At 47.3% G+C, this 22,291-nt stretch overlaps 1 protein-coding gene across 1 annotated transcript in view; it reads right to left on the bottom strand.

Annotated features, from left to right (window-relative positions):
* LOC148521467 (uncharacterized) overlaps positions 1 to 22,291 on the bottom strand; it is a 61,425-nt gene that overhangs the window by 19,386 nt on the left and 19,748 nt on the right. Inside the window, exon 3 of the mRNA XM_088475147.1 lies at positions 16,432 to 16,468. Coding sequence (XP_088331273.1) covers positions 16,432 to 16,468 — 37 coding nt within the window. The remainder of the gene's footprint in view (positions 1 to 16,431; positions 16,469 to 22,291) is intronic.

Genomic DNA, 22,291 nt, shown 5'->3' with positions numbered 1-22,291 from the left:
TCTTCACTGTCAGAGTGAGTAGCGGTGTGACCAGTGGTGGTGAACGCAGACATATGGCATGAACCAGCAGAGCGGATCATCCTTGACCTTACCTCCCTTCCTTCCTCATCCGGCTCTGCAAGCACTGCCCGGGCCAGAGATTTAATAGTTGGTGCGCTGCTGCCGGCGGCTGGTGGTCAGCACTGCACCAGTCATAGCATTGGTCACACTGCACCCTCTATGGGGAGCCGCCCACGTGCGGTCACTCTGCTTGGACGGCCCTGGAGCTGACCTTGCCAATCGCAAGTCCAATGCTTCAGAGTCCATGTTTAGGTGTATTAGAGGAGAGTAGCTAGAGCAGACCCTAGGCTACTGCAAATGTCGAGAGTGCAACTGATGTTGTGTCAGTGTTGGTTTGTTTACAATCTCCATCGTAAATACACAGACCACACAACCTTGTATTGTATTTGTATATACCCTCAACCACTAGTGCTTGAGCGGCTGCGACCGCGCCTGCTTTACCAACCAACTCAGAATCAGGCTCACAATATAAAATACAATATAATATAATACAATATATACATTTGGTTATGAAGAAGGTGGTTCCTATATAGACATTTGTGTTAGTGTTGAGTTTATGCGCCTTGCTTAGCTCTGCTGCATGCCAGGTATGTAGCATAAGATCCACATAGCTGCAGCAATAGTTATTAGGAGGCACAACATTTAGTGCTAGGACCTGTGTTAATGTTCTGTGAGAATATTTTGCATAGTAACATTTTCAAATATTTTGGCATGTAGAGGAATGTACTGTAGCATCAACATTCCCAAACAGCTAAGCATGCAGAACAAAACACTCTCATATTAGTCACTGCTCAGCAATCACATTGTAATTCATTTGTTTGGCACAATCCTTACAGATCAAATTCCATGCTTTTGTCTTTTTTAGTGAAGGTATAGTGTAGACATAGGCTGGCCTGGGTGTTATTCATTAAGCAATGTATTCATGTTTAATTTGTGCTTCCTTCTACTATGGTTTTAAATTCCACATATTAAACCATAATATTCATAGTATATGTACATGTTTTATGAATAATATGGCTCAATCTGTGTATTAGGGCAAAACTAGAATTATGTGGGACCCCTCAATCCAGGGTTGCCTACCTTTAATATTCTCTTCCCGGGAGAAGCCCGGGTAAGAGAAGCAGCAGGGGGCCGACGGGGGCGGGGCTTGACGATTTGCATCATTACATAGGGGGCGGGGCCAAATGCTGTGATTCATGCAGAATCACAGCTTAAGCCCCGCCCCCTTCACGGAGACCCGCGATTGCCGCGGGTATTCTCCTAATTCTGCCCACTTCACTAGGAAGTGGGCAGAATGCGGGAGAAATGCCTACCCTTCCGGGGGTGCGGGGGGTTACCCGAAAAATCGGGAGCCTCCCGCGAAAACCGGGAGGGTAGGCATGTATGCCTCAATCCCTTCTCTGGTCTGGTCTTTGAGTATGATGAGTACATCCTATTTACTAAGCTGTGTTAGGAGATAAAGTGAACAGTGATAAGGTACCAGCCAATCAGCTCCTAACTGCCATGTCACAGGCTGTGTTTGAAAAATGACAGTTGGAGCTGATTGGCTGGTACCTTATCTCCTTTCCCTTTGTCTCCTAACACAGCTTAGTAAATAGACCCCTTAAACCCTCATTTGAAAAACTTGTAAAATATAGTAACAAATCTAGCATATGAACAAGGAAGTGAAGGATAGAATGATAGTGAAAATATTACAAAAATATATGTACTATTAATGTTATTATTATTTTTTATTTATTATTATTAATTATTATTATTATTATTAGTTAATGCTTCCACTTCAGAATATATAGAGATTTATCAGTTTGCCACATGTGTTTTGTAGACTGCAATCTGCACAGACTACACTCCATTGAATGTAATATTGTTCAAGAACAAAACAATACAAGCCAAAATTATTCAATACTTTTTTGATGAAAAGTTTAAATTTAATTACATTGAATATATAATAAATACTATTACTATTAGACTACTAACTTAGGGCCTCATTTATCAACAAGCTTTGTCAGTGCTATATTTCTAGAAAAATAGGTTCAAGAAATCAGTGGTGGGGGGTCAAGGTGGATGTAGCTGTAGATAATGTGGGTGGAGTTACAGCGGGGGTGGGGCATCAATTGGTGCGTAAACTAAATATAAATTGTGAAAGTTTAAGCTGTGGGGGTGTTATTATAACATGTCAATCAAAATGTAACCAGACCAAACCTTGTCCAAGTCATAACTCCAGCTGCAGCGTCCTGTACTCCGCTCCATGGTGATATAGAGGAAGTCACCAGGGTCTGGAGTGGGATGGCTCAGCCTGAGATTGTGGCCACAGAATATGCAGGGGGCAGGCCTTGTAGATTGTCCAGGCCCCGTTGTAACTGTTCAACAAGCTGCACAGACAGGAGGGTCTGGAACGCCGTTCCTGATTACATAATCTTTTCAAGACCTTCAGGAACAGCGTTCCGAAGCGTTCCCACTGAAAAAAAGCTCTGAGTTTTATCATACGAAACGAGTGATAAAACTCATTGCGTGTGATAATGGTGCTACAGCCAATCAGCTCCCAACTGGCATCTGTTTAAAAATGATGGTAGTTGGGAGCTGAATGGCTGGAGCACCATTTATCATATGCAGCAAGTCTTATCAATAATTTCGTATGATAAATGAGGCCCAATGTATCAAAGGTTCTCCAATGTCTTTCTAATCTGCAGCTGATATACAACTCCTGTGGATTTAAATAAGCAGTAAAAGTGACCAAGGTGGAGATGTATCAAAGCTTGGAGAGAGTTACAGTACCAACCAATCAGCTTCTAACTGTTATGTTACAGGCTGTGTTTAAAAAATTACAGATGCTGATTGGTTGGTACTTTATCTCTCTCCATTCTCTCTCTCTCCAAGGTTTGATACATCTCCCCCTAGTTCCATTTGCACATGTGGCTACCTAGTCACTATCTACCACCCATTCCAAGACATTGCAGATGTTTTACTAATACTGGGCATACACAGCCAGATAAAATGTCTGTCAGACCGACAGACATTTTATCTGGCAGCCTGCCAGCCGTAGATGTCGCCGGCATACACTGTGAGAGAAATCTCACAGTGTATAGCTCGACATCCGCGTTCCGCCCCCGGAGTAGGAGACATTTCCCTGTTCCTTCCGTAGGAAGGAACACAGGAAATGTCTGTCTGTCGGCCGCGCTGGGCATACACTGCCCGATGCGGCCGACAGTTTACCGGGTAAATATCGCATCGGACGAGCATGCTGGACAATCCTGCATGCCCGACAGAGCAATATTTAACCCTCGGTCGCCCACACACACGCTACAATTATCGGGGCGATCCGCCGATATCAGGCGGATCGCCCCGATAATTGTAGCGTGTATGGCCAGCATAAGCCATGATGCTTCACAAAACACCACTATTGTAATTCTCAACGTAATTTGTAAATATTGTTCTGAACCTAAAGTAGAATATATTTGGTATCCTGTAGAAATAGATGAAGGAGTTTAGTGGATGCCAGATTACGGAGCGTATCTTTTGTGTTTTGAATTGTGCATGCCCCAAAACTAAGTGCATACAAGTCCAGGCGATATAGAGTTGTACATGTTACAATCACATTTACACTTTACAGGTGCAGATGGGACACAAACCGCTACTAGTCGTATTGCACCAATTGCAGGGGTTCAATACCACCTGCACTTTACAAGGAAACCTTTTGGTTATTGTCCAACACACACATTCGACTGGACACATTGTGGTTTAAACTAGAGATGAGCGGTTCGGATTCTGTGGAACATAGGGGATCCGAGTCCACCCGAACCCTGTCCGGGTGTTCCCCGCCTGACTCGAATCCCCGTTCGGGGTCCGAACGGTGGCCGCCTGATGTCGGATTCTCGCATCAGGGCTCCTCGAGTGTAGGGCAGACCGCTGTGATAGCGGTCTGCCTTACACAGAACAAACACACAGCCACCAGCGGCAGCTGTGTGTTTGTTACAGCAGCCAATGAGAGTCACACAGACTCTCATTGGCTGCTGCACGGAGGGAGCCGGCTGGAGCTCACTCAGGAGCTCTGTCTTCCGGCTCCCTCCTCGTCGCATGGCAGCAGAGTGGATGGCGGCTGGAGGATACAGGTACGTTTTTTTTTTGTTTTTTCATGTGTGTATGGGGGCCGGCTAATGGGGGGGCCTACTACTGGGGGGGCTACTACTGGGGGGGGCATACTACTGGGGGCTTGCTTATGGGGGCATACTACTGGGGGAGCATACTACTGGGGGCCTGCTTATGGGGGTATACTACTAGGGGGCATACTACTGGGGGCCTGCTAATGGGGGGCATACTACTGGGGGGGCATACTACCAGGGGCCTGCTAATGGGGGGCATACTACTGGGGGCCTGCTTATGGGGACATACTACTGGGGGGGCATACTACTGGGGGCCTGCTTATGGGGGGGCCTACTACTGGGGGCCTGCTAATGGGGGGCATACTACAGGGGAGGGCTTTTAATGGGGGGCATACTACTGGGGGAGCTAACTACTGGGGGCCTGCTTATGGGGGCATCATAATGGGGGGCATACTACTGGGAGGCATACTACTGGGGGGGCCTGCTAATGGGGGCATACTACTGGGGGGCATACTACTACTGGGGGGACTGCATAGGGGGCCCTACTACTGGGGGCATTGTGTAAGGGACACCATTGCTGGGGGCATTGTGTAAGGGACACCGCTGCTAGGGGCATTGTGTAAGGGACACTACTACTGTAGGCATTGTATAAGGGGCATTACTACTGGGGGCATTGTGTATAAGGGTCACTACTGTGGGCATTGTGTAAAAGGGTCACTACTGTGGGCATTGTGTAAAAGGGGCACTACTGTGGGCATTGTGTAAAAGGGGCACTACTGTGGGCATTGTGTAAAAGGGGCACTACTGTGTGTTGTAACATAAATAAGAGACACTACTTTATGGTGTAATGTGAATCAGGCCCTATGTGCAGTGTAATGTGAATAAGATTGTGCACTGTGACTCCTTGGGCCGTAGCCCACTTTGTAAACAATTACTGTGATTCTGCTGGCCGTACCCCACTGGGTGGGTGCACTACTTTTCATTCTGCTGTGTGGCAATGTGTCATAGATGTGCTTTATACTGTGGTGTCTGTGTCATTGTGCCGCTGCTTTGTCGCTTAGGGGGTCATTCAGTCCCGCTCGCAAGTGCAGGACGCTCACAAGCGGGTCGATGTTCCCCCACTGTGCATGCGCACGACGGAGGGAGCTCCGTCGTGCGCATGCGCGAGACCCAGCGAGCGACGGGCTCTCCATCGCTCCGGGTCTCGCACCAAAGGGGGCGTGCTGTCGATGTTGATTGACAGCACGCCCCCGTCCCTGCCAGACGGAGGTGTTCCCATGGGAACGCCAACCGTCTGAAGCCGGCCAAAATCACTCCAGGGCTTGCGGCAGCGAGACCCTACCACAGGGTCTCCGTCGCATGCCCGATGGTCGCGATGGTCAAGACCTTCGCGACCATCATCATGGATGCTCGCATATGCTGTGGGTGGTCACCCACAGCTATGCGAGCGGCCGGGAGGCCGCTCCATTGTCATGGAGGAGGGCCCTGATTCAGAGCGAGCGGTCTGTCAGAGCGTTCGGCTCTGAATCAGGCCCTTAGTAACCAGTCAGCTCACTGCAACCTTTGGCCAATAATGTTGAAAACAATATTATAAGCTGTGAGGTTCTAAATTGACTGGAAATTAATGCTATTGAGGTTAATAATACTCTAGGAAGAAATAAAAGACCAGTTTATGTGATTTTAGCTTTTTTTGTCAATGTTTGTAAAAAAATCCAAATCCAAATCCAAAGCCAGTCACCGCAGTTTGGCAAATCCAAATCCAAAACCGGACAATGAATTAGAACCAAATCTAAATCCGGCAAAAATGGTCCGGCGCACATCCCTAGTTTAAACACTCTCTGTCAGGATTCACCACCAAGCTCACCACTAAGCGGCATATCCAATTGGCCACAAGGTTTTGCCTGCAAAAAGTTATGCGTACCTCGTGATCAACTTTGGATTACTGTGGGTATGCTCGCTCCCGATACCCACGGTATCCAATAAAAAAAAAAAATGGTTGTGGGGTTTTTTTTTGCGAGCAAAATCCCACAGGAGGGGAATTTTTTTTACTCCTGTGAGCGACTGCTGAGGCTGGGTGCGAGGGCCGGGTGCAGTGTAGTGTAGTGTGTGCGGGGAGCGGATGCAGAGTTAGCGGCGGTAGTGTATGTGGGGTGCGGTTGCAGGTTTAGGAGTGCAGGGTTAGGGGTAATATCTGTCCTGTGCCCTGCCATCGCAGACAGCCCTGGAAGCTGTCTGCGACGCTGGAAGCTGGATAAGAGAACTGGAGGTGGAGGACAGCGCTGCAGAAGGTGAGTAATGAAACTTCCAATTGCTTAATTAGTCATGGGGGGAGGGGGAGTAACAGAGGTCCAGAAGCAAGTCCCGACAATTTTTTCTTAAAATAACGTTTTAAAGAAAAAATGTCCCTGCTCTGGGGGCTCTCAAAAGAAAAACTTGAGTGTTAAAAAAAAAAATCAAAACCCTGCATCCAAATGAGTGTCAACATTCTGCATAAAAGACCCCACAGGTGCAAGATTCTTGGTAAACTAGCACCTAATTGAATATCCCCTAAGTGGACTACAAAATAACAGTATAAGAGCTCTATTTACTACAATCTGCATTGGTAATGCAGATTGTAGTGTGATATTACCAATGCAGGCAATATCACAGGAATTTACTACAAATAACTTGCAGGGACAGAGGCCCTGATTCAGAGCCGGACGCTCTGAGAGAGCGCTCGCTCTGAATCAGGGCCGTCCTTCTTAATTTTTAGAGCGGCCTCCTGGCCGCTTGTATAGCTGTGGGTGACCACCCACAGCTATAGCGAGCGGCCAGGAAGACGGGCTTGCGACGAGACCCTTGTGGTAGAGTCTCGTTGCCGCAAGCCCTAGAGAGCCGAAATCACTCCCACTGGCATCACTTGTGATGTCAGTGGGGCCGGCCGCAGACGGTAGGCGTTCCCATGGGAACGCCTCCGTCTGGGCAGCCACGCCCTCGGCACACCCACCAAAGGGGGCGTGCTGTCACTCACCATCGACAGCATGCCCCCTTTGGTACGAGACCCGGAGCAACGGCATGCCAGTCGCTATCCTGGTCTCGCGCATGCGCGCGACTGAGCCGGCTCCGTCGTGCGCATGTGCACTGGGCCAACATCGACCCGCTTGTGAGCGCTCAGCGCTCGCGAGTGGGTCTGAATGAGGCCCAGAGCTTGCTAGAAAGCTCTGTCCCTGCGAATCCCCTTCGCACAGTTATCACGGTATTTTCACAAAAAATACCGTGACCAGTGCCCCGCGCAGCATGCGCCGACCAACCGCTGCTACCCCCCCTGCTACCCCCCCCGGCGCTAAGCCCTGCCCCTGTTGTTAAGCCCTTCCCCCCACGATCGTGGACCCCCCCACAACCCCCCTCTCCCTTAATTACACTTACCTGCATGATCCGGGCTCCGGTGATGTCTTCCATGTCCTCCGGTCAGGTGATATCCCATACTGCACTGGGACCTGATCACCTGATGAGCGAGCCGCAGTGCAGCATGGGAGACCAGCTGACCAAAGGGGAGACATCACTGGAGCCCCAACCACCGGTCCCTGGAGTCAGGTTAGTAAATTTTTTTTTTACTGTTTTATTTTTTTACAGTGAATCAGCGTGTGGTCTGTTTAGACCACACAACTGATTACTGGGGCCGACTCCCGGCTCTGCTCTCCGTGCAGGAGTCCGATAACCGGGGGAGACCCTGGATAATGCCACCTCCAGGTGACGTTATTATCACAGGGCTTTCCCCGGTATTTTTTACAATTTATTTTTAGTAACTCTGGTCGGATCACATTTCCCATTACAATTATGGGAAATGCGATCTGCTTACTAAAAATAAGTGATACTTAGGGGTTGGAGTAGAATTTTACGAATTCTACTCCAATTGCCCTATAGTATCTGTAGGTGAAACTAAAATAATGTCAAAAGGGTGTGAAAACACCCTTTTTCACTTTATTTTAGTAAAAATAATGTTAAAAATAGAGCCCTTAGTTAGATAATGATGTTGTGTTATGTATTTCAGCTCACTGTGATCTATACATTTAACTGGTGCAGGGTTATTACAGGGTTAATTCTTTAAACATAGCTACAGCAACCTGTATTATTTTTAATGTAATTTACATCTACGCTTTCTACTGACGAAGTGTGACTGTATAGTAAAGAGTTGTTCTCACGTAGGTAAAATCCACTAGATGTAAGCGAAAATACACCTATTGCCTAGTACAGAGTCGGTTTAAGTGCGAACTGATGATGATGATGACTAGTAGCAAACCAAGCAGACGGGCCCACCACAAGATGCTTGTAGCTCTGTATACAGGCAAACATACACATTGTTCCTGTGACGCAGCTTGGGAGTAGGGGTGAGCGGGTTCGGATTTCTGAAATCCGAACCCCCCCGAGCCCCCCCGATCCGAGTCCGATCCGAGTCAGGCTCGACTTTTCCCGCCTGACTCGGATCTGAAATCGAGGCAAAACGTCATCTTCCCGCCTTCCGAGTCTCGCGGGTTTTGGATCCTATATAAGGTACACACGTCGGCGCCATTTTCTCACTCGGCTGTGGACAGTGAAGAGGGAGGGTGGGAGTTAGGGCTGTGTAGTGTAGTGTAGTGTAGTGCTGCTGTTGTCCACTACTTCAAAGTCCATAGGGGCTGGCTGTGTTGTGCTGTGCTGCTGTTGTTAATAGGGGCTGTGTCCACTACTTCAAAGTCCATAGGGGCTGGCTGGACTGTGTTGTGCAGTCAGTTCTCCATAGGGGCTGTGTCCACTCCAAAGTCCTGTGCAGTGTCCCAGTCCTAAAGGAGTGCTGTAGTGTTGTCCAGGGGGTGCTCTGTCCATCAGGGGTGCTAAAAAAATAATATATTTTCTGTGTTTGTGAATTGTGTGCGCAGTAGCCGCACGTGCATCAACAAAGTAGTGCCAAGCGTGCGCCTGTGTCATAAGTAAAGGGCCGGCTGGCTTGACCGTTAAGGGTGCTGTAACCCCCGAAAGTACACTCCAGTCCAAACCAAAAAAAAAATTATTTTCTGTGTTTGTGAATTGTGTGCGCAGTAGCCGCACGTGCATCAACAAAGTAGTGCCAAGCGTGCGCCTGTGTCATAAGTAAAGGGCCGGCTGGCTTGACCGTTAAGGGTGCTGTAACCCCCGAAAGTACACTCCAGTCCAAACCAAAAAAAAAATTATTTTCTGTGTTTGTGAATTGTGTGCGCAGTAGCCGCACGTGCATCAACAAAGTAGTGCCAAGCGTGCGCCTGTGTCATAAGTAAAGGGCCGGCTGGCTTGACCGTTAAGGGTGCTGTAACCCCCGAAAGTACACTCCAGTCCAAACCAAAAAAAATATTATTTTCTGTGTTTGTGAATTGTGTGCGCAGTAGTCGCACGTGCATCAACAAAGTAGTGCCAAGCGTGCGCCTGTGTCATAAGTAAAGGGCCGGCTGGCTTGACCGTTAAAGGGTGCTGTAACCCCCAAAGTACACTCCAGTCCAAACCAAAAAAAAAATTATTTTCTGTGTTTGTGAATTGTGTGCGCAGTAGCCGCACGTGCATCAACAAAGTAGTGCCAAGCGTGCGCCTGTGTCATAAGTAAAGGGCCGGCTGGCTTGAACGTTAAGGGTGCTGTAACCCCCGAAAGTACACTCCAGTCCAAACCAAAAAAAAAATTATTTTCTGTGTTTGTGAATTGTGTGCGCAGTAGCCGCACGTGCATCAACAAAGTAGTGCCAAGCGTGCGCCTGTGTCATAAGTAAAGGGCCGGCTGGCTTGACCGTTAAAGGGTGCTGTAACCCCCGAAAGTACACTCCAGTCCTAACCAAAAAAAAATTATTTTCTGTGTTTGTGAATTGTGTGCGCAGTAGCCGCACGTGCATCAACAAAGTAGTGCCAAGAGTGCGCCTGTGTCATAAGTAAAGGGCCGGCTGGCTTGACCGTTAAGGGTGCTGTAACCCCCGAAAGTACACTCCAGTCCAAACCAAAAAAAAAATTATTTTCTGTGTTTGTGAATTGTGTGCGCAGTAGCCGCACGTGCATCAACAAAGTAGTGCCAAGCGTGCGCCTGTGTCATAAGTAAAGGGCCGGCTGGCTTGACCGTTAAGCGTGCTGTAACCCCCGAAAGTACACTCCAGTCCAAACCAAAAAAAAAATTATTTTCTGTGTTTGTGAATTGTGTGCGCAGTAGCCGCACGTGCATCAACAAAGTAGTGCCAAGCGTGCGCCTGTGTCATAAGTAAAGGGCCGGCTGGCTTGCCGTTAAGGGTGCTGTAACCCCCGAAAGTACACTCCAGTCCAAACCAAAAAAAAAATTATTTTCTGTGTTTGTGAATTGTGTGCGCAGTAGCCGCACGTGCATCAACAAAGTAGTGCCAAGCGTGCGCCTGTGTCATAAGTAAAGGGCCGGCTGGCTTGACCGTTAAAGGGTGCTGTAACCCCCAAAGTACACTCCAGTCCAAACCAAAAAAAAATTATTTTCTGTGTTTGTGAATTGTGTGCGCAGTAGCCGCACGTGCATCAACAAAGTAGTGCCAAGCGTGCGCCTGTGTCATAAGTAAAGGGCCGGCTGGCTTGACCGTTAAGGGTGCTGTAACCCCCGAAAGTACACTCCAGTCCAAACCAAAAAAAAAAATATTTTCTGTGTTTGTGAATTGTGTGCGCAGTAGCCACACGTGCATCAACAAAGTAGTGCCAAGCGTGCGCCTGTGTCATAAGTAAAGGGCCGGCTGGCTTGACCGTTAAGGGTGCTGTAACCCCCGAAAGTACACTCCAGTCCAAACCAAAAAAAAAATTATTTTCTGTGTTTGTGAATTGTGTGCGCAGTAGCCGCACGTGCATCAACAAAGTAGTGCCAAGCGTGCGCCTGTGTCATAAGTAAAGGGCCGGCTGGCTTGACCGTTAAGGGTGCTGTAACCCCCGAAAGTACACTCCAGTCCAAACCAAAAAAAAAAATATTTTCTGTGTTTGTGAATTGTGTGCGCAGTAGCCACACGTGCATCAACAAAGTAGTGCCAAGCGTGCGCCTGTGTCATAAGTAAAGGGCCGGCTGGCTTGACCGTTAAGGGTGCTGTAACCCCCGAAAGTACACTCCAGTCCAAACCAAAAAAAAAATTATTTTCTGTGTTTGTGAATTGTGTGCGCAGTAGCCGCACGTGCATCAACAAAGTAGTGCCAAGCGTGCGCCTGTGTCATAAGTAAAGGGCCGGCTGGCTTGACCGTTAAGGGTGCTGTAACCCCCGAAAGTACACTCCAGTCCAAACCAAAAAAAAAATTATTTTCTGTGTTTGTGAATTGTGTGCGCAGTAGCCACACGTGCATCAACAAAGTAGTGCCAAGCGTGCGCCTGTGTCATAAGTAAAGGGCCGGCTGGCTTGACCGTTAAAGGGTGCTGTAACCCCCGAAAGTACACTCCAGTCCAAACCAAAAAAAAATTATTTTCTGTGTTTGTGAATTGTGTGCGCAGTAGCCGCACGTGCATCAACAAAGTAGTGCCAAGAGTGCGCCTGTGTCATAAGTAAAGGGCCGGCTGGCTTGACCGTTAAAGGGTGCTGTAACCCCCGAAAGTACACTCCAGGCCAAACCAAAAAAAAATTATTTTCTGTGTTTGTGAATTGTGTGCGCAGTAGCCGCACGTGCATCAACAAAGTAGTGCCAAGAGTGCGCCTGTGTCATAAGTAAAGGGCCGGCTGGCTTGACCGTTAAAGGGTGCTGTAACCCACAAAGTACACTCCAGTCCAAACCAAAAAAAAAATTATTTTCTGTGTTTAGCCGCACGTATATATCAAATCGATATAACATAAATGGAGGACCAAACTTTCTCCGATAAAAATAAAATAGAGAAAGATCAAGAACCACTTCCTCCTAGTGCTGAAGCTGCTGCCACTAGTCATGACATAGACGATAACATGCCATCAACGTCGTCTGCCAAGGCCGATGCCCAATGTCATAGTAGAGGGCACATACAATCCCAAATGGCAAAGTTCAGGAAAATGACCTTGAAAAAGACATTTAAATCAGCTGAAGAGAAACGTAAACTTGCCAATATGCCATTTACGACACGGAGTGGCAAGGAACGGCTAAGGTCGATCCCTAGTATGTTCATGACTAGTGGTTCAGCTTCACATGACGATGGAAGCCCTCCTCCCACTAAAAAAATCAAAAGAGTTAAGCTGGCAAAAGCACAGCGAAGAACTGTGCTTTCTAAGAAGATATCACAAATCCCCAAGGAGAGTCCAAGTGTGGTGGTGGTTGCGATGCCTGACCTTCCCAGCACTGGACGGGAAGAGGTGGCTCTTTCCACCATTTGCACGCCCCCTGCAAGTGCTGAAAGGAGCACCCACAGTCCACTTGCTGATATGCAAATTGAAGATGTCACTGTTGAAGTACAACAGGATGAGGATACTGGTGTAGCTGGCGCTGAGGAGGAAGTTGGCGAGGAGGATTCTGATGGTGATGTGGTTTGTTTAAATCAGGCTCCGGGGGAGACAGTTGTTGTCCGTGGGATGAAAAAGCCCATCACGGTCATGCCTGGGCAGAAGACCAAACATTCCACCTCTTTGGTCTGGCAATATTTCTATCCAAATCCGGACAACAACTGTCTTGCCATATGTACCATATGTAAAGGTGAAATAAGTAGGGGTAGGGACGTCAACCACCTAGGAACATCCTCCCTTATACGGCACCTGCAGCGCGTTCATAAAAAGTTACTGTCAAGTTCAGAAACTTTGGCTAAGACCATAAGCAGTCCAGGGACACCTAAATCCCGTTGTCCTGTTGTATCCAAGCGCCTGCAAACCACACCGTCAACTCCCTCCTCGTCAATTTCCTCCTTAGTCAGGATCGGAAGTAGTCCTGCAGGCCATGTCACTGGCATGACTGACTCTCCTATCCGGGATTCCTCTGGAGGATCCTGCATTGCTACGCCTACTGCTGCCGCTGCTGCTGTTGCTGCTGCTGGGAGTCGTTCATCATCCCAGAGAGGAAGTAGGAACACCACTACTTTTACTAAACAATTGACCCTCCAACAGTCCTTAGCGAGGAGGATGAAGTACGACAGCAGTCATCCTGAAGCAAAACGTATAACTGAGGCCTTGACTGCTATGTTGGTGTTAGACGTGCGTCCGGTATCCGCCATTAGTGCAGTGGGATTTAGACAATTGATGGAGGTAGTGTGTCCCCGGTTCCAAATCCCGTCTAGATTCCACTTCACTAGGCAGGCGATACCGAGACTGTACAGAAACGTCAGAAAAAGTGTCCTCAGTGTCCTGAAAAATGCCGTTGTACACAATGTCCACTTAACCACGGACATGTGGACAAGTGGAACAGGGCAGACTAAGGACTATATGACTGTGACAGCCCACTGGGTAGATGTATCACCTTACGCAGCAACAGCAGCAGCGTCACCAGTAGCAGCATCTCAGAAACGCCAGCTCGTTACAAGGCAGGCTACGCTGTGTATCACCGGTTTCAGTAAGAGGCACACCGCCGACAACCTCTTAGAGAAACTGAGGGAAATCATCGCCCAGTGGCTTACCCCACTTAGACTCTCCTGGGGATTTGTGATATCTGACAACGCCACCAATATTGTGCGGGCATTACATCTGGGCAAATTCCAGCACGTCCCATGTTTTGCTCACACAATAAACTTGGTGGTGCAGAATTTTCTGAAAAGCGACAGGGGCGTGCAGGAGACGCTTTGGGTGGCCCGAAAAATTTCTGGCCACTTTCGCCATTCAGCGACTGCGTGCCGAAGACTGGAGCGCCAGCAAACACTCTTGAACCTGCCCCGCCATCACCTGAAGCAAGAGGTTGTGACACGGTGGAACTCAACCCTCTATATGCTTCAGAGGATGGAGGAGCAGCAAAAGGCCATACAAGCCTATACATCCACCTATGACATAGGCAAAGGAGGGGGTATGCACCTGACTCAAGCGCAGTGGAGAATGATTTCCGTGTTGTGCAAGGTTCTCCAGCCCTTCGAACTTGCCACACGTGAAGTCAGTTCAGACACTGCCAGCTTGAGTCAGGTCATTCCCCTCATCAGGCTTTTGCAGAAGCAGCTGGAGAAAGTGAAGGAGGAGCTAAGACGGAGCGATTCCGCTCGGCATGTGGGACTTGTGGATGAAGCCCTTCATTCGCTTTGCCAGGATTCCAGGGTGGTCAATCTGTTGAAATCAGACCACTACATTTTGGCCACCGTGCTCGATCCTAGGTTTAAAGCCTATGTGGTGTCTCTCTTTCCGGCCGACACAAGCCTGCAGAGGTGCAAAGACCTGCTGGTGAACACACTGTCAGCTGAAGCGGAACGTGACACGTCAACAGCTCCTTCTTCATTTTCTCCTGCAACTGGGGCTGCCAGGAAAAAACTTAGGTATCCTAAGCAACCCGCTGGCGGTGATGCAGGACAGGCAGGACCAAGTTTGGACATCTGGTCCGGACTGAAGGACCTGGCAACAATTTCTGACATGTCTACTGTCACTGCATATGATACTGTCACCATTGACAGAATGGTGGAGGATTACATCGGTGACAGCATCCAAGTAGGCATGGCAGACAGTCCATACCTGTACTGGCAGGAAAAAGAGGCAATTTGGAGGCCCCTGTACAAACTGGCTCTATTTTACCTGAGTTGCCCCCCCTCCAGTGTGTACTCCGAAAGAGTGTTTAGTGCAGCCGGGAACCTTGTCAGCGAAAGGCGTAGGAGGTTGCTTCCACAGAATGTGGAGAAGATGATGTTCATCAAAATGAATTATCAGCTCTTCCAGGGAGACCAGCCTCCAGAAGGTACAGAGGGACCTGTGGTGGTGGATTCAAGTGGGGACGAGTTAATACTTTGTGAGGATGAGGATGTACACACTGAAGAGGGTGAGGAATCGGTGGATGAGGAGGATGAGGATGACATCTTGCCTCCATAGAGCCAGTTTGTGCAGGGACACATTAATTGCCAGCTTGTTTTGTGGGGGCCCAAACGAACCAATCATTTCAGCCACAGTTGTGTGGCAGACCCTGGCGCTGAAATGATTGGTTTGTTAAAGTGTGCATGTCCTGTTTATACAACATAAGGGTGGGTGGGAGGGCCCAAGGACAATTCCATCTTGCACCTCTTTTTTTTCTTTGCATTATGTACAGTTTGGGGCCTAGTTTTTCAAACTGCCATCCTGTCTGCCACTGCAGTTTCACGCCTAGATGGGTCACGTGTTTGTGCCGCCCACTCGTGTCGCTTAGCATAGTCATCCAGCTACCTCGGTGCAACGTTTTGGACATAAAAACACTATTGTGAGGTGTGAGGTGTTCAGAATAGACTGGAAATGAGTGGAAATTAAGGTTATTGAGGTTAATAATAGCATAGGAGCAGAAAAACCTACAAATTCTGTGATTTTAGCTGTTTTTATGCTTTTTTAAAAAAAAATACAGATCCAAAACACAAAACCCAGAACCCAAAACACGGAAGGGTGGTTTTGGCAAAACCAATCCAGATCCAAAACACGAAGAAAGATCCAGATCCAAAACCAAAACACAAAACACGAAAAGTGGCCGGTGCACACCCCTACTTGGGAGCTACATGTACTTGATTTTAGAGATGTGCGGTTCGGTTCTCCAGAAATCCGAATCCACCCAGATTTTGGGAATCCGGGTAAATCCGAGTAGCAGTTCAAATCTCCTAAGGAGATCCCGGTAAATCCAGGTCACGGTTCTGATATATTTGCGGTTTGGAATTTGGATTTTAAATCTGAATTTTGGGTTTTGGATTGCATAAATGACATAATTTTAGCTGTTTTTAAAACTTTTCATCTATTTTTTATTTAAAAAATCCATATCCAAAACCAAAACACTTGAATGTGATTTGCAAAACCAAATCCAGATCCAAAACCTTGAAGGAGATACAGATCCAAAACCAAAACACGGGGGTCGGCGCACATCCCTACTTGATTTACTTCCAGGCTCCAGCTCTGCATCAAGCCCTACTGTAAGTGTTTTGCTAGTAAAGTCTTTAGAATGTTTTCTTTGCATGTTCCATATTTCCCACATCATAAGTCACAGACATGGACTTACAACCTTGATCAACATTTCATCCAGTCGGATGATGATACAATCTGAACGTGTTTGTTGTCGTGATTCAGCCCCTCTAAGCAGTATGCCTGTTATATGATGTTAATTAGATATTACATTTACACAATAATCCCTCAGTAGAAGTTTTATATTTATTTGTGTCATGTAGTATTTCTATGTATTTTGGTCCAAGATCAACAGCATTTGTAAAAAAAGATATGGAGATAATTACCTAATGGAATTTGTCTCGGGCTCATGAAGACTGAAAGCTGCGAAAAATAAACACGCGGTACAGAAAAGTGTTCAGGATATACAGTGCAGAACTCATGGACTGATAGACGTGACACAGGGTAGAACATTCCTTGGCATGAAAAACATTCAAATGTTCAAATCAACAACTTGTTCTCAGTTTCTCTTACCTGATCACTTAAATTACTTTTCATCTGCTGTGTTCCCTGTTTATATTTTTTGTATATTTTGAAGCAAAACTCAAAAAGTTGGCATATAGAAACAGAAAACAGATAGACTTTCCCTATATTGATCATTTACACTCTGCAGGTATTTTTTAATACTCCAAGACTTTTGGGTAAATTTGCTAACTGTCGGTTTTGAAATAGACACAAAACGGCCGGTTAGCAAATTTACCAAAAAGTCTGTGAATATTAAAAAATACCTGCACAGAGAAATTAGTCAACTCATTGATGGGTATCGATGTCGGATTACAGTCTAAAAAAACAGCATTAACTATGCAGCGGTTTTTACTGTCATTTGAAAGATTTCAAACCCCTATAACGTAGCAGATCTGACGGCAAAACTACTGTCAATCTGCCGCAGAGGTGAAGCCCTGCAAAGGTCACTTTGATCTGTGCAGGCTTTGGTAGTTAAAAATGTTAAAAAAGTGTTAAAGTTTGAAAGAAATTGCATGCAGTCCCCCACTTCCATTACCAGCCCTGGACCACTGAGCCTGGGCTGTTATTCTAAAATATGAGGAAAACACAATGTGAGGTTCCTAATTTTCCCCATTAGCCAGCACCAGACAGAATCAGCCAGGGGGCTGACACTACAGCAGGGGGACACACAGCATTGGGTCCCTCTGCCATGATGGCAATCGGCTCCAAAATAGTCTGCTCAGAGTTGCAATCAGTAGGGACCATCCTGCCCCCCCCCCCCCAAAAAAAAAAGTTCCCCCTCCCCAAGGACACACAGCCCTGGTGGTGGTGGGTTTAGAGGTGATGGTCATTAAATAGTTAAACAATATTGAATTTTAGTTTTACAGATGTCTTACAACAAGTCCTCAGCAATGGGGATGTGCTGATTGGTTACAGCGCTGTAGTCCCCATCATAGTGCTCTGTGCAGTGCTTCACCCAAACTCACCTGTCACAGGCAGGATTATTGTTTGTGGGCGGGTTTACGGATGTTTTACAGCCAGTTTTTGCTCAGTTTGCTAACCGACCATGAGTAAATCTGAGGCTCCTACTGTTGTCCATGTACAAAAATTGATACTTGCTCTGGTGCTATAAACAGTTCTAAAGTCTGTATTTTGTCATTTTTCCGTCAATTTTAACTTTAGTAAATGATCGGTTTGTAAAACTGATGGAAAATCATCCAAAATAACAAAATCGTCCCTGGTTTGCCAGTTTGTTCATTTTCCATAAGGCAACTTGGACATGTGTAGTCCCCAAAATGATCATCCTAAACAACCAAAATCTTACCATTGAAATTGATAATTTAGGGAGGGCAAGCCACATTGGCCTTGTGTGTCCTCACTATCCAGCAAGTAACATGGGCACTGAGATCTGTTCATCTGGCCCTAACACCGCACTAGTATATCTGTAGAGGTAAGTAGGGGAATTGTTGATGTTGGGGTACTGTATTTTACTGTGATATGATTAGCTGAACATCATGGCCGCACACCATTGAGAATTGGATAAATCCCATAGAATTAAACTTGCTTAAACACATGTAGACCTTTGCATCAACTGCTGCATAGGAAAAAGCTGGAGATGAATAGAGAAGCCAGATTCTGTAGTACAGCTTAAAAGTGAAACAAACACCTGACTGGTTGCTATGGCCACAGCTTTGTTTTTTTACAAATATCAAACCACAGCTTTTCAAACTGGGATTTTCTGCCATTCTGCATTCAGCACATTGTTGGAGACTAAAGACGCCTGAAATGTAAACTGATTAGCACCTCGCATGCGCCCAGAGTCCGTGTTGCAATTGAGATGCCTGGTCTCAGTAACATCTTGAAAATGTATTCGGTGGTGACAGGGGAGGTGGCTATGCGGATGCACAGAGATGGGCCGTCTTACAGGCATGCCATGGGAGTGTCGCTGAGAAGTCACCAGCGGCAGCTCCTACCTCTGTTTCCTGGTGGGTCTGTATGTCTGCTATGTGTGCACAAATTAACAAGCAGGCTCTAGGGACTGCATCGGTTGCAACCCCCAGAGGATGGTAAGGTCTGTTGTTATAGCAGTGGAGGGGCTTCCCATTGAAAGCGCTCTCTCTGCTTACTTCAGTCAGGACTGGCAGTCCCAGGGGAGAAAACACCTCCCCCTGGGACTGTCTGTCCATCATGTGGCTAGCAGGGAGCACTTCCAATGGGAAGGCCACTGCCACTGCAGGCAGTCACTAGGTTGTCAGATTGTACTGGGAGGGCTGCAGCCCCTAGGTAAAATTTGCCACTTCATTTATACTCAGATGCATTATTGTCTACATTGGAGGCCAAACTCTGATGTAGAATCTGTACCTAGCAAGGGGCTGTAGAAGGTTTCAATGGTGTGACAGATGGATGTGTTTAAAGATGTCCCAAGTGGTATTTCTGCATCTAAAGATGGTCAAAGTGGGCATCTCAGTCCTTGCATATCCAGACACATTCATGTATACCAGGGAAGGGCTTGTAGCAGAATATGCATATAGATTCACAAGCAATAGGACCAAATGACACAACATGGACACTGCAGCATTAGACTCAGAAAATTAGTTTGTGTCATGTTTAGGGGTGAGCGGGTTCGGATTTCTGAAATCCGAACCCCCCCGAGCCCCCCCGATCCGAGTCCGATCCGAGTCAGGCTCGACTTTTCCCGCCTGACTCGGATCTGAAATCGAGGCAAAACGTCATCATCCCGCCTTCCGAGTCTCGCGGGTTTTGGATCCTATATAAGGTACCCGCGTCGGCGCCATTTTCTCACTCGGCTGTGGACAGTGAAGAGGGAGGGTGGGAGTTAGGGCTGTGTAGTGTAGTGTAGTGTAGTGTAGTGTAGTGTAGTGCTGCTGTTGTCCACTACTTCAAAGTCCATAGGGGCTGGCTGTGTTGTGCTGTGCTGCTGTTGTTAATAGGGGCTGTGTCCACTACTTCAAAGTCCATAGGGGCTGGCTGGACTGTGTTGTGCAGTCAGTTCTCCATAGGGGCTGTGTCCACTCCAAAGTCCTGTGCAGTGTCCCAGTCCTAAAGGAGTGCTGTAGTGTTGTCCAGGGGGTGCTCTGTCCATCAGGGGTGCTCCCCCCAAGTGCTAAAAAAATAATATATTTTCTGTGTTTGTGAATTGTGTGCGCAGTAGCCGCACGTGCATCAACAAAGTAGTGCCAAGCGTGCGCCTGTGTCATAAGTAAAGGGCCGGCTGGCTTGACCGTTAAAGGGTGCTGTAACCCCCGAAAGTACACTCCAGTCCAAACCAAAAAAAAATTATTTTCTGTGTTTGTGAATTGTGTGCGCAGTAGCCGCACGTGCATCAACAAAGTAGTGCCAAGCGTGCGCCTGTGTCATAAGTAAAGGGCCGGCTGGCTTGACCGTTAAGGGTGCTGTAACCCCCGAAAGTACACTCCAGTCCAAACCAAAAAAAAAAATATTTTCTGTGTTTGTGAATTGTGTGCGCAGTAGCCGCACGTGCATCAACAAAGTAGTGCCAAGCGTGCGCCTGTGTCATAAGTAAAGGGCCGGCTGGCTTGACCGTTAAAGGGTGCTGTAACCCCCAAAGTACACTCCAGTCCAAACCAAAAAAAAAATTATTTTCTGTGTTTGTGAATTGTGTGCGCAGTAGCCGCACGTGCATCAACAAAGTAGTGCCAAGCGTGCGCCTGTGTCATAAGTAAAGGGCCGGCTGGCTTGACCGTTAAGGGTGCTGTAACCCCCGAAAGTACACTCCAGTCCAAACCAAAAAAAAATTATTTTCTGTGTTTGTGAATTGTGTGCGCAGTAGCCGCACGTGCATCAACAAAGTAGTGCCAAGCGTGCGCCTGTGTCATAAGTAAAGGGCCGGCTGGCTTGACCGTTAAGGGTGCTGTAACCCCCGAAAGTACACTCCAGTCCAAACCAAAAAAAAAATTATTTTCTGTGTTTGTGAATTGTGTGCGCAGTAGCCGCACGTGCATCAACAAAGTAGTGCCAAGCGTGCACCTGTGTCATAAGTAAAGGGCCGGCTGGCTTGACCGTTAAGGGTGCTGTAACCCCCGAAAGTACACTCCAGTCCAAACCAAAAAAAAAATTATTTTCTGTGTTTGTGAATTGTGTGCGCAGTAGCCGCACGTGCATCAACAAAGTAGTGCCAAGCGTGCGCCTGTGTCATAAGTAAAGGGCCGGCTGGCTTGACCGTTAAAGGGTGCTGTAACCCCCAAAGTACACTCCAGTCCAAACCAAAAAAAAAATTATTTTCTGTGTTTGTGAATTGTGTGCGCAGTAGCCGCACGTGCATCAACAAAGTAGTGCCAAGCGTGCGCCTGTGTCATAAGTAAAGGGCCGGCTGGCTTGACCGTTAAAGGGTGCTGTAACCCCCGAAAGTACACTCCAGTCCAAACCAAAAAAAATTATTTTCTGTGTTTGTGAATTGTGTGCGCAGTAGCCGCACGTGCATCAACAAAGTAGTGCCAAGCGTGCGCCTGTGTCATAAGTAAAGGGCCGGCTGGCTTGACCGTTAAGGGTGCTGTAACCCCCGAAAGTACACTCCAGTCCAAACCAAAAAAAAAATTATTTTCTGTGTTTGTGAATTGTGTGCGCAGTAGCCGCACGTGCATCAACAAAGTAGTGCCAAGCGTGCGCCTGTGTCATAAGTAAAGGGCCGGCTGGCTTGACCGTTAAAGGGTGCTGTAACCCACAAAGTACACTCCAGTCCAAACCAAAAAAAAAATTATTTTCTGTGTTTAGCCGCACGTATATATCAAATCGATATAACATAAATGGAGGACCAAACTTTCTCCGATAAAGATAAAATAGAGAAAGATCAAGAACCACTTCCTCCTAGTGCTGAAGCTGCTGCCACTAGTCATGACATAGACGATAACATGCCATCAACGTCGTCTGCCAAGGCCGATGCCCAATGTCATAGTAGAGGGCACATACAATCCCAAATGGCAAAGTTCAGGAAAATGACCTTGAAAAAGACATTTAAATCAGCTGAAGAGAAACGTAAACTTGCCAATATGCCATTTACGACACGGAGTGGCAAGGAACGGCTAAGGTCGATCCCTAGTATGTTCATGACTAGTGGTTCAGCTTCACATGACGATGGAAGCCCTCCTCCCACTAAAAAAATCAAAAGAGTTAAGCTGGCAAAAGCACAGCGAAGAACTGTGCTTTCTAAGAAGATATCACAAATCCCCAAGGAGAGTCCAAGTGTGGTGGTGGTTGCGATGCCTGACCTTCCCAGCACTGGACGGGAAGAGGTGGCTCTTTCCACCATTTGCACGCCCCCTGCAAGTGCTGAAAGGAGCACCCACAGTCCACTTGCTGATATGCAAATTGAAGATGTCACTGTTGAAGTACAACAGGATGAGGATACTGGTGTAGCTGGCGCTGAGGAGGAAGTTGGCGAGGAGGATTCTGATGGTGATGTGGTTTGTTTAAATCAGGCTCCGGGGGAGACAGTTGTTGTCCGTGGGATGAAAAAGCCCATCACGGTCATGCCTGGGCAGAAGACCAAACATTCCACCTCTTTGGTCTGGCAATATTTCTATCCAAATCCGGACAACAACTGTCTTGCCATATGTACCATATGTAAAGGTGAAATAAGTAGGGGTAGGGACGTCAACCACCTAGGAACATCCTCCCTTATACGGCACCTGCAGCGCGTTCATAAAAAGTTACTGTCAAGTTCAG

The sequence above is a fragment of the Taudactylus pleione genome, unplaced genomic scaffold, assembly GCF_031769625.1.
Source record: "Taudactylus pleione unplaced genomic scaffold, aTauple2 ptg000162l, whole genome shotgun sequence".
Lineage (NCBI taxonomy): Eukaryota > Metazoa > Chordata > Amphibia > Anura > Myobatrachidae > Taudactylus > Taudactylus pleione.
This window is presented reverse-complemented; position numbering and strand designations above follow the sequence as displayed.